This window comes from Poeciliopsis prolifica, unplaced genomic scaffold (assembly GCF_027474105.1).
Source record: "Poeciliopsis prolifica strain line A6 unplaced genomic scaffold, Auburn_PproV2 SCAFFOLD006, whole genome shotgun sequence".
NCBI classification, from domain to species: Eukaryota; Metazoa; Chordata; class Actinopteri; order Cyprinodontiformes; family Poeciliidae; genus Poeciliopsis; species Poeciliopsis prolifica.
This window is the reverse complement of record NW_026562381.1, coordinates 10239316-10251798: the sequence shown is the minus strand read 5'-3', so window position 1 is coordinate 10251798 and position 12483 is coordinate 10239316. Positions and strand designations below refer to the sequence as shown.

The 12483-nt window shown below is 37.1% G+C and overlaps 1 protein-coding gene across 6 annotated transcripts in view; it reads right to left on the bottom strand.

Annotated features, from left to right (window-relative positions):
- LOC129360700 (protein diaphanous homolog 2-like) overlaps nt 1-12483 on the bottom strand; it is a 431171-nt gene that overhangs the window by 152181 nt on the left and 266507 nt on the right. For all 6 annotated transcript variants that reach the window (XM_055031060.1, XM_055031065.1, XM_055031064.1 and 3 more), the window contains 3 exons: nt 12344-12445; nt 8254-8493; nt 1688-1817 (listed from right to left, as the gene is read on the bottom strand). In XM_055031060.1, coding sequence (XP_054887035.1) covers nt 1688-1817; nt 8254-8493; nt 12344-12445 — 472 coding nt within the window. The remainder of the gene's footprint in view (nt 1-1687; nt 1818-8253; nt 8494-12343; nt 12446-12483) is intronic.

Sequence of the window (12483 nt, the reverse complement as noted above, 5' to 3'; positions counted from 1 at the left end):
CCCACACCAGCCTTTCAAAATCAACAATCACAAAAACAAACCAAAAAATAAATCACATGAGTGGGTAACAGGCTCAAGGTACAGCAATTTACTTTTTATTGTTTAATCATTCTCTGCTTGTTTGCTTTCCCCATATCAAATGTGCAAAGTGGATACTGTATTGTTTTATAATATTCATGTTGTTAAATGGTGAGAAGAAAAAATATTTTAATGCTATTTTACTCTAATCAGGGTATTTTATCAGTTTTCCAAATAAACAGCAGCTGTGTTTCACATAATAGATGGATATATTAATGAATAAATATGAGTTTTGTTTTTTTTAAATCAGTTCTAAATAAAAATTGTGTGAAAGTTGGATGCAACTCACCAGAAATCAAAAGTTAAGAAAAGTCACTTAAGAAAGCAATTTACCTGAAATTGAGAGTACAGAGTACTGAATGTATTGAGGGTGAAAAAAATGACTCAGGCAATCTAGAGATTTGGATAAATAAGTAAAAGATACGCAAGCAATCTATAACAAGTAAGCAATATTCAGACATGACATGCCTTCTGATCACTGCTGTCATCTGCTCTAATGTGAATCCAGGAAAATAGATTGTTAAATCATTAAGCGCCAACATTTATCAAAGCTGTAGACCTAGAAAAAAGATTAAACAGTACTTGAGTATAACACCTAATTAGTCTGAATGCTATTGGCCCAATCAAGGTCATGTAAAGCTCCTGAAAGCGTCTCACTGAAAAGTTATATGTGATCATTGAGGCACAACTTCTTCACATTTTGTCAACATTGCAAACAATGACACTTATTTTATTTGGATTTTATGTGAAAGATGAACACAAAGTAGTAGAGTAGAAATTTTGAAGAGGAAAGAAAATAACTTGACTTCGGGTTCATTCTTCGTTGTGAAACAACTCCAGTTCAGTCGGGTCACACAAATAACTTTGGTTTTAAACCTTGCCACCAATTCTCCACTAGATTTAAGTTTGGACTTTATCTAGACCAAGTCAACACATGAATAGATTTATCAAAGTAACCTAAAATGGCTTTAAACATGGATGTAGCATGACAAAACGTACAAAGGTTAAAAGATGTGAATATTTTTGGATGCCGCTGCATGTGTTGTGTGTGCAAGATAGTTCCCTTCTCTTTAAATAGCTGCCGAGTTCAGGTATTTATTTTCTGGGTTCAGTTGATTAACAGGTTTCTTATGATTCCAAATGTGATCATACACACATCCTTCTATCCAAAATGCTTGAAGACTATTTCAGTTGACTAGCACAATGGCTGGCAGCCTCAGTCAAGTGCATAATTAGTTGAATTAGATTAAATGACCAATTAAGAGACTAACAAAGTAAATAAGCCTGAGGGGATTCCTCCGAACGCCGGAGAAAGGAATTAAAGTGGAATTAGATTATTGACGGGGAGAATGACAGCACGGTCCGACTAAACAGCTCTATTTCTGTCACACACGGAGATGGCTAGCTGTCGTCGAGGGAAATGTGCACATGGTGCACGTGGAAGGATTTAATGTGCTAAAAATATAGTGTAATAAAAGAAATAATGGAAAAAGTGAGCTCATATTTGTATTTTGTTCGATTTCTGCACAGTGAAGACGTTTTCCTATCCCAGAAACACATATCGTATCCTGTGGAACACAACTTAGCTCGTATGAACAGAGAAGCCTACCTTTGCTGGCACTCTCCACATGTTCCAGCTCATCTGGAAACTTCAAAATCTCTGGGTGATTCTCTTCGCACTTCTCAGCCAGGAAATGGAGAAGTGTTGTGTTGTGACTGATGGATTTAGTGTCTCGTAGCTGGAAGAAAAAAATAAAAAGAATACATATTCAATCACAGTTTTTGCAGGTAAAAAAAAAAACTTTAAAAAAATGTAATCGATGAATGAATAGAAAAAAATCTACTGGTATGTCAGTAAAATTCCCCACTTTACAGTCTGACGCATTTCACTTCTACTGTGCAAACACTGATTCATGTTGCAGGAGGAACCTGTTTTAGGTTCCAACTGATCAATAATGTGCTTGGAGTCTGCTTTTACAAAATAATAAAAATAAAAATTATCTGGCACAAGATGAAATAGTGGTCAGTGGTAATAATTTTAGCGCTCACTGATGTGATTTAACACAACAAAAGTTCTACATAGCATCTCAAACTTGGGAGAAAGTGAAAAGTACACCACCGTATCAGCGGAGCACCTGTTTGTGTGATTCTTCACATCAGCACGTAGAAAACTTGTTCCATATTCATTCCCCACCGTGGCTGCAATGCAGTTCGAATGGCATGCTGGGAAAGCTAATTAGCACAACACACCTCAGTGTTCTTGCACTGAGGATATCTGTGTGGTAAACAAGGTGCAGTTGGAGATGCCCACGCATGTGCACACAATAGATGTGCTAATTAACACACATTTAGGTAATACTGAAACAATTACAGGATACACATACTGTAACAGTGAGGATCTGACAGTTTGTCCTGTCTGATAGTTATTGGGAGAGCTGCGAGTTACTTTCACGAAAATGAATTTTGGGTTTGTTCACCTTCCAACAAAATCATTGCTTCTCGCGCACGTCTCTCATAAGTATCAGAAACCATTTGATTCACAAACAGAGCGCTTACGGAAACAGTAGCGAAGAGTTGAGTGCATAAACAGGTTTTATTGCCTCAAGCTTCACTGACAAAATATGAATGAGTGAGCTCAGCTGGTGCTCATACACACCGCAGTTTCATTAAGAGCAGGGGGCGAGCTTACACTGGTGTTTCAGGTAATATGGATTAATTAAAATTAGTCAGTGAAATTTAAAAATATGGATAATGTGAGGTGAGTTGGTTCCTATCAAAATACACGAATATTCAAATGAAACAATTGAAAAAGTATAGTTTTCTTTGTTTTCATGGTATTTAGCAACTTCCCTAGAACAGAAAAATGAAGGGTTGATGATGCTCATTTCAAAAGAGAAATATTATGATCTGTCAGAACATTTTAAATGAAAATATATTTAGTATTTTGATTATTTAATAATTTACGTCAGTTTCACTATACAATCTACACACAGCCTCTTAAAGAGTAGCAAATCAGGATAAAAACAGAGAGGCTGATGTTTGCAGAGCAAGTTGTAGAAGTCCAATGTTATTTTTTGTTTAGTTCTTTTGCGTAGACATTCATACTACTAATTTAATGTGACCACAATCAGGCTTCTGTGAGAACAGGTGAAGACCCCAAAGCGACTGAAGCCACACAGCAGAGTGCGGTTTAGGGAGGTAATGACGGATGCCGCCATCTGTAGCTTAATTTAAAAGTTTTTCAGCAATGGGAAACAGCAGTATTGTCAGAAGATCATAAGTGTACGAAGAAAGCTAAGAAAAGAAAAGGAAGTTAAACGTCGGCACTGCTAGCTGGAGCCATTGTTTATCTCCAGATTTACCCCGTCTGGCTTCTTCTTCTGGTGCAGAATTATGACGCATGTCTCACATCAATGACTAGAAAGTCAGACAAAGTGCGACATGGCCGTTCTGACTGCAGACACTTTGAAAACTCTTGAATATGTATCTGATTTAGTTCCACATCTGACAGTAAAATAAATCAAAAAATGGGATTTGGGTGATTCAGACTGCCATGAAGAAGTCAGGTATGGGTTGAATATGAGCAAAAAGGAAATTAAATTTGGATCAATTTCTCCTGTGAAGTTCACGTATAAAATTATTCATACAGGTCTGGTCTTTGAATAGGCCATTCTAACATCTGAATTTGATTTAATATAAATCAATCTAGTGCAGGTCTGGCTTTATGTTTCAGGTTTCTGTTCAAAAGAACAAATTTTCTTTTAAACTATTCCCACTGTTAATTGCTGATGTTCCCAAAAACTCTCACCAGCATGATTCTGCCATTACCATGCTTCATGGTGGATTACATGTGTTGAGGGGAATGGTCAGTGCTCCCATCTCCATTACACAAAGAGTTCATTTTGTTGTCATCTGTCCACCTTCTTCCATGTTGTGTTCTGGACATTTGGCAAAGAATCCATGATTTTCCTTCAACTTTATGATTATGTACTACTTTTTGTCAAACACTTAACACCTCAATAAAGTTCACTGAAGTATGTGTCTGCAATTAGGGCTGCACAATATATTGCAAATAACGTCCCAAGATCACTGCAAGCAATATGCATATCGCTGAGCTTCCAACAACTCAATAAAAGTTAGATAAAGTTATTTAAGTACCGCACCTTCAGGCTCTGCATCTTGGTAATATATTTGGTGACACTAGTTGTTTAATGCACCATAAAAAAAAGTTTTAGAAGGTAAAGAGATAAAGTCTTGAAGTCATTAAGAAACTACAACTAAGTTGTTTGAATGCCAAAACATCAGACCAGAAGCAACTGTTTCAATAAAACGTTGTTGTCGGGATGTAAATAATGATTTTCTTTGTTTTCTTTCCCCAGAAGCTGGAAAGACTACTCAGTATCTGTGGCTTGTTTTGGTACGAGTCCAAAGAATAGACACTTAGAAACTTTGTTTATTAATCGGAAATTGTTATCCTGACATTCATCAGCATTATTGCAGGTCTTCCTAATATTGTGCAGCCAAAACTCTACAAAGTCAGAGCAGTGTGAATGCTTTGGGAAGGCACCACAAGAGCACATGCAGGCCAGTCAAGCAACTATGGCTTTTTCAACGTGGCACACTGGATTTTAATTAGGGGTGTCAGAGTAACGTGGTAGAAATATGAGACCATACCACACCACTTTTATTAGTGAACAGTTTTCCAACCTTAAAGACGCTTTGACGTCATTTCAAACATCCACCCATCAACTTCCAATTTCTTCCGATTTCAAGTTAGCGCTAATTTTGTTAGCCAAAGCTAATATAGTAAACAGTAGATGACAAGCCAATCACAATTTTTACGTCATGTTTAACATCACATGACCTTGACTTCTTGTTTTGCTAATAATTTTGAGTTTTTTAAAAATATTGTTATACATAATTGATTTTACATATACATCTCTTGCTGCTTCGAGATGTGTATGTACATGTCGTACAGCAACAATGGATCCTTTTTAATGTTGTGCTTTTGTATAAGGAGGCCATTATTTATGTCACATGTTCCGAGCATCAGCAACCACTAACTTCATCCTGAGTGACTTTCTCTGCACCTCTATCAACTTTTTCCCATTTGTATACGACATAATAACAGAAAACAAAGGCTGTTGTCACAAGATGTCACATCTCATCTTACTTTAATGGAACAACTAGAAGGGCTGTGTAAAACATTTCAATTTCAAATAAAGATTTTCATTGGATGTTGACTGAAAAACAATAGCCCACTGTTTTGTTTTTTGGCAACAAAACACACCAGGGATATGATTCAATTCACAGCATAAGCAGCCTGGAGGTAAAATTATTCTAAATCCTTCACTAGTGAGTGCAACACATTCATTTAGAAGATAATTTAGAAAGTTAAGCTACATTAGAAGAAAATAAGTCTCCCTATTAGCATATTTATCACTTAAAAATAAAAAAATAAAGCAGAAATTAATGGCAAAGAAAGATGTGTAGGAAAAGGAAATCCTCATATTAGCATCATTGTTGATTTGTCAACTTAATTCCCAATACCAAGACAGCAGAAGAGAACAAATATGTTGTATTGCTGTTTATGAAGCTGTATGAGTAAAAGGAATATAAATGTTGTATTTGCATAAATTTACAAATATTGCAACACTGGTTCTGTTTATATGAGAGAGACAGATGTAGCTTCAGCCAAAGCCCAGTATAGATGGATTTGCTATCATTAGGAAGTGCATAATGAGTCTGGTGATTCTTGCAGTTATTTAAAGTTAAAAGACAGATATTCCTTTAAACAAGCTGATGTACTAATTCTGGGTATATGGCTCCCTGTCACACACTCAAGAACTAAATTAAAAGACTGACTGTTTTTCTGAACTTGAACTGAACATGAATCATTGCCATTTGGTGTTCAGTTATTGATCGGAGCTGATAAACATTCTCTCCCTTCCCAATTAAAGGAGAAATAAAATGGAAGAACACAATTACTTGTTCATTTCTTTGATATCTTTGAAAAATTGCATTGAAATATATTTTTAAACTACTATATTAATGTGAATATCAACATATATTTTCACCTGATTTTTTGTTGTTGTAAAATACACATTTATGAAGATACACCTGTGCATACATGGTCAATTTTTAATAGCAATCCCTATGACTCTTTCTCAGTATAATTTCTCTACAGCTATTTTTCTTTGCATTAGACTCTGCTCTCCGTTTCCCCTATCTAAACGTCACTGAGACATTTTCAATAGTGAGAATGTCTCACATAGAGGATTTTCGGTTTAGTGCAAGTGTTTTTTTAGCGACTGGGAGAGCTTCATTCCAGACATGATTCTCTGGGCATTCTTCCGTGGCCAGGAGTGGAGAGGGCTTATGAGAACAGGCTCGCTTTCAGAAAACTTTTCATTCCTCATAAAACCAAAATTAAAGCAGAGGAACTAAACATCGAAGGCGAAGGTGGGCCAGAAGGGGCCCTTCCCCCCTGCACATTCCCATCATCAACCTCCTCGCTGATGAGCGCATTAGGTACCCTAGACCTGACACCCAGGGGGCCATTTACTTGATTGACTAAAGTGAGAAAGCATACTTTTTCTTTCTTGTCCATCAATAATGGCCCAATCAGCCCCCCGAGGCGTTTACCGGCTCTACACCAACACTCCACGCTGATTCACTCGACTTGCATGAATACTACACTGCCTTCATCACAGGAGAGCTTTTTCTTCATCATCCAAACAGGCTTTAAATCTGCATTGAATTGAGGGAGTCTTCACAATGCATTCATTGCTCTTTCATCAGGGTTTTCCACCCATAAGTCCAAGCAAAGGCTGCGAAGAGAACTGTTTATTTCTGTTCAATTGTTTGGTTAAACATCATGCAGTGAAAAAGACAAACGTAGGTTCTCAAACCTTGAAAACCAAACTTCTGTCTGATCTGAGAAGCTTGGGGGAAATGAGCCCTCAAGCAGAACTGAGAAAACACAAATGCATGCTGCAAACAAAAACTAGTTAAATTTTTATGTAAAAGCAAGTGCAAGATATGAAGTTCATGTATGTTACATATTAGATTGGTAGACTTTAAACTTCTCCACAACAGGGTAGTGTTGGCACAAATGGGGCTGAACAGATACACATACATAGTTTTTGTTTCATCTTCCCTTCTGCCTGACTACATACTTTACCTTTAATCACATAAAATCCAATTTGTAGGACTTGTAATGACTTTCTGTATGCCAGCATTGTATGCTCAAATTGGCTTTATGTCACAAAGTGACATAAAGCAAAACTCTCCTACTTCTGCAACTACTAATTAGATGCTGTACAAATAAGTGTAAACTTTTGCAGATTCTGGTATATATTATGGATGCATTTAGAGTAAAACTGTAATGCCACTTGTCTTAGATGAATATTGAGATGATGAAGTTAAGTAAATGTTTAAATTCTTTTCTATTTGTGGAAGAATGTTATCAATAAAAGTCAAAAACTCTTCAGTACATAAATGTTTAGCGATTTAACTGTCTCACTCCACAAGTCAGCACAAAATGAACTGGTTTTGTCTGATCACTTTAAAAGTAATTATTTAACAAGTTTATGTTTTGAAGCAGAGAGAGCAACAATGTTTAGTTTATTTTACTTCCTCCCGCAACATAATATTTAAATTGTGTTGTGAGTCATAAAAATTGAGTCATCAGAAACTATACGCCTACCTGCAAGCTAACTCGTTCGATGAACTTAGTTTGAAAGGTATTAGAAATCCTGTCAAGTCTGTGGGTATTGAATGTAATGACAAGCTTTTACAACAAGTGTCAGTGGGAAGTATGCTTTTGTTTATTTCAGCATTTTCTTTCTATGCATTTGGATTTGCACACTCACTGAGAGACTCAGTGTGTCTGCCAAATTTAGGATAAATAAAAGTTTTCCTATTAGGTGAATGGAAATTGCTTCTACTGATCTATACATTGAAAACTGAAAACATTGCTGTGTAATGCAGATTTTATCTGATCTACAGTAGCTGCACATTGTATCAAAGTATGTTTGTACATACAAAAACTGCTCTTTTGCATCATAGTAACTGCATATTAATTAGCCGTGTCACAGATGCATTTGAAACAATTCAAAATCAATTTCCAAATGACTTTTCTACAAAGTACTTTCTGTTTTGTCAGAGCCTTACCTTGCACAGGAAGCTGATGTTGAAACCAAACGTCTGTGCGTTCCTTGAGCCAGCATTCATGTAATTGCCGACCAGCAACACAAACTCCAGGAGTTTGCGGAAGCCTTCGCTCTTCTTTACCTCCTCGCAGGCGAACGTCACATTCATGATGTCTGGCCGGATGTTGTTCACCTGCTCCTCGAAAGTCAGCTTGAACAAAATGCCATTGAGACGTGGTCGCAGCAGCTTCACTGAACTCATCTGCAAAGTTAGAGGAAAGTAGGTAGTGAGTAATTTCCAATGGTGGGTTTATTGCCACTAATTCACCAACTGCAACGTTTTTGCTTTGCACTTTAGTATTTTAGCGAACTTTGAAGCAAAAAGTTAGTGCTAATTTACTTGTTTTGTAAAGGTTCAGTTGAATAAAGTTTGTCATTTGTGTTGGGTGAGTGTGTAAGGACAGATTAGATCCTATCAAGGGTCATATACTACGGTGTAGTAGAACTGTGGTATACATTTGAATTCAAGCAAAAAAAGAAAAGAAATAAACAATTTGTTGACTACAGAGGAAATTTGATATGAATGCATACTGTTTGTCACTATCAAGCTATACCTGTCTACCTCATTTGAGAGACCAAAAAAAAAACAAAAAACACAGCATTAATAAACTTTTGCAATGCACTATGTACTTTGACATATGAATCAATGCCTCACATTTTGTCTTGAACTGTCATCCATTTCTATTCAACTTATTTCCATTCAAATAGTTCAATTTATTGGATTAACTTAGTTTGTTAGATACATAGATTGGCACTGCAAAACCAGTAAATATTCTTCGAGTTTTGTTTTTAAATAGTTTCTCTGTCTTAAATCTCCCCTTAAAAATGGCAAATTGATGTTCACTTTTTCTTTTATGAATGTCGATATTGATTAATTTATTGACATTCACAGAGTCAAGAATATGAATGAATAGCTACAGCTGAACTACAAGGTTTATAGAAAATTTTCCCTTCTAATATTTAACTAATGTTTTGCTGATAATTAGAGAATTTAAGGGCATCAATACAAATACTTATGATCTTCCTGCACAAATGTTAGGAGTGCACATTCAAACAGATCAGCACCCAGAGTCCAACCTCACAAGAACTGATTTACACACAATAAGCAGGAATCACGTTGAAAGCCAGCGTGTTGGTGACAGCTGAGGAAGAGGAAAGCTGGAACATCTGTTATTTCCCAGGGGAACTAAAAATCTCTGCAGTGAGGAGCGACTTGATTAGTAAAGGGTTTTGTGATCACAACATAGGTGAGCTCAAGAGGTAAAGTGCAACCCCGTGCTTCGTTCCATCTTCTAAAAACACGAGAAGAAAGCTTTTGATGAGTGAAAAGAAGTACTATATCTGGATGAAACACGTCTGCACTCTTCAGGTCTGGCTGAACATATGTTTTGTTAAAGTATACAGTGTACTTCTATGATCTTATTGAGAAGATTACTTTAAAGGTAACGTCTCTGTTTTTCACTCCAGGGCAGTCATTCAGTAAATGGATGAAAAGAGCTGTTAATTAAAAAGTAATTAGAGCTGTAGCTAAATGGAAAGGTCAGAGACAATGTTGAAGATTCACTTCCCTTCTCAGATTCCAGTCAATCACATGAGTGTGTTAACCCCAGTAAAACCAGTAGAAAAATATAGCACTTACCTGGATATGAATGCTGCTCATTTGAGGCTTTTGTTTGTTTTTTTAACTGTTCTATTTGTGGCATTGAAAATGTGAACAACAAGCAACTTCAATGCAATAAATACAAAAGTGGTGCACAAGTTTAAAACTAATGAGGATTTTTTTCTGAATCAAACAGGTTCAAACTACATGCAACCACACAATGCCAAAACGTCCTTTAGCACAGTCGTCCCCAATCCCCGGTACCGGTACGCGGCCCAACTGGTACAGGGCCGCACAAGAAAAAATTAAATATTTCCATTCTATGTATTATCTGAGTCTGAAGGATCTTTTATTTTGAAAATCCTTTAACCGGATTCTCTCAGTTACGTTTTGTGCAACAAAATTGAGCAAACAAGCAGCAAAATGAGTAAGAAACAGATCAGATGTCTTTGGAAAGTTTCTTTGCAAAGGGGAAAAGGACCAGAGAAGAGACAGGAGAATGGATTTATCCCAGTAGGTGATTCCCACATTCCAAGCTGCTCTGCATAATATGCGGTGACCGGCTCGATAACAAGGCTTCGCCACGAGGAGACCAAAGACGCTGTGCATCAGCAACACTTCGGGTGTCATTGTCTCTCATTACTCCCAGGTTGGATCGTCTCGTTGCAGACAAATAAGCTCGGGTCTCCCATCGATTTTGTCGTTTTTGAGAGTTCAAATTTTCATAAAAATAAAAGGTTCGTTTTTGTGGCGCATCTATATACTATTTTGAAGGGATGTCTAAACATTACCATAGTGACCAAAGTCAGAGAGCGTTAGGGCAGTGGTTGAGACGAGAGGAGAGGAGTAGAGCTTATGAGTCTTAAGTGTGGTTCACTGGGCACGATTTAAGAATGGTCGGCCGATTTTCCAAACCTCTGTGAGCACACAGGAGATGATGTACAAGAAGTTCGATCGGTTCTTGTGTCCTGCCACAAGGCATGAGCAACACACTACACAAGAACCGACTCCACTCACGAATATCCCAGTTCCAGAAGAAAATCTCTAAAATCCCCAACACACCATACCTGAATTTAGAACAATCAAACACGGATGACGATGTAGAAACAGTGGCGATAGTTTGTGGATTCATTTTAAGCGATAAGCTTTATTTGCAGCATTAAGCAATAGGCTGGGCTCAGTTGCATGAGGTCAGCTGTTTGGGATTCCCCTCTGTGCTTACATCACTGTGCTTTCTGATTGGCTCCTTGTCACATTTAACAGGCGGCATTTTCGCTCACTGTCAGGGAAAACCCCACAGGCTGCAATAGTTGGGCCAAGACAATGTTGAAAATGCCCGATTTTAGATCGGAGAAGTGCCAACGTTTTACCGACTGGACCAGATCAGTCCTGACACAACTCACAGTACAGGAGGATCGGTTACGATTATCGCAAGCGACAAACTGCCACAATGGGATGGAGGGGGTCAATTTTACTGCCCCATCCTCTTCATATTAAGGAAGAGTAGTATGAAATCTTGATATTATTTAGTTAAATGTAAAATGTGCATCTAAATTCTAGCTAATAAAAATGGTTAAAGATATTTGTTGTACTGATGTCTTTATTTAGCATGTTGAACCCCATTCATTAAAGTATGTCAATATCTGACCAGCAACATACACCACTCCATTGACCTCACAAGAATATGATTATTTGATAAGTACAAGTTACTTTTTAAAAATTCCTTCTTTCTTTTATCATTACTATGTGAAAATTATGAAAAATGTCAATTAACATCATCTATGTACAGTCTGGGATACATGGCAGACTGTTTCCCAACACATAAATCATTCTTTGTTTAAAAAAATACTCTGAGTTAAAAAACAGAAACAGGTTACATTCTGGATACCATGTGTCAAGCAGAGAATATAACAGCATTATTTATTATGGAAGTGGAGAAGATCGAACTTTTGGATGTTCATTGTAAATTGATAGGAGTATTGGGATACAACGCCAGGCTGGTTGCCTACAGCTGCGTGCTTTTCAAAGACCTTTAAACAGGGAGGATTCATACACAGCCTGAGGGGGTGATTTTATCACGAGACAACATTGACAGCTGATGTCAAAGAGCCGCATCAACAAAGTTCTTAATGCTGAACGCTCATCAAAACTGATTGAACTGTTTTTTGCTCAAGTCAAAAAGACTTAACAAAAGCTGCTGTCATTTGGAGATGGAGCTATCAGTTTTGACGCCATTTGAGGCCGTTGAAGGTTTTTTGCTTGATTAAAAATTACTGCTTTGCAAAAAAAAAAATAAATAAATCCTGATTCTGGGTTACTGACCAAACAGATCTTTGGAAAAATAATAATACAATGTTTAATTGTGCATGTTGGAAAGTGTTTGAGGATAAAGTATGAGTATGACTAGATTCACTGTGCAAAAATCCACTCGGCAAGAGCTAATTATACTTACCACAATGCCGAACTGCTCTGACTCCACAAGCTCCTCGTATTCACCTTTTAGTTCCGCTAGAGCACTCAGTTCTTTCTGCTCAGGCAAGTTCTTTATTAGGTTCTGAAAATGAAAGGGCACATACACAAAAACACAAAAAA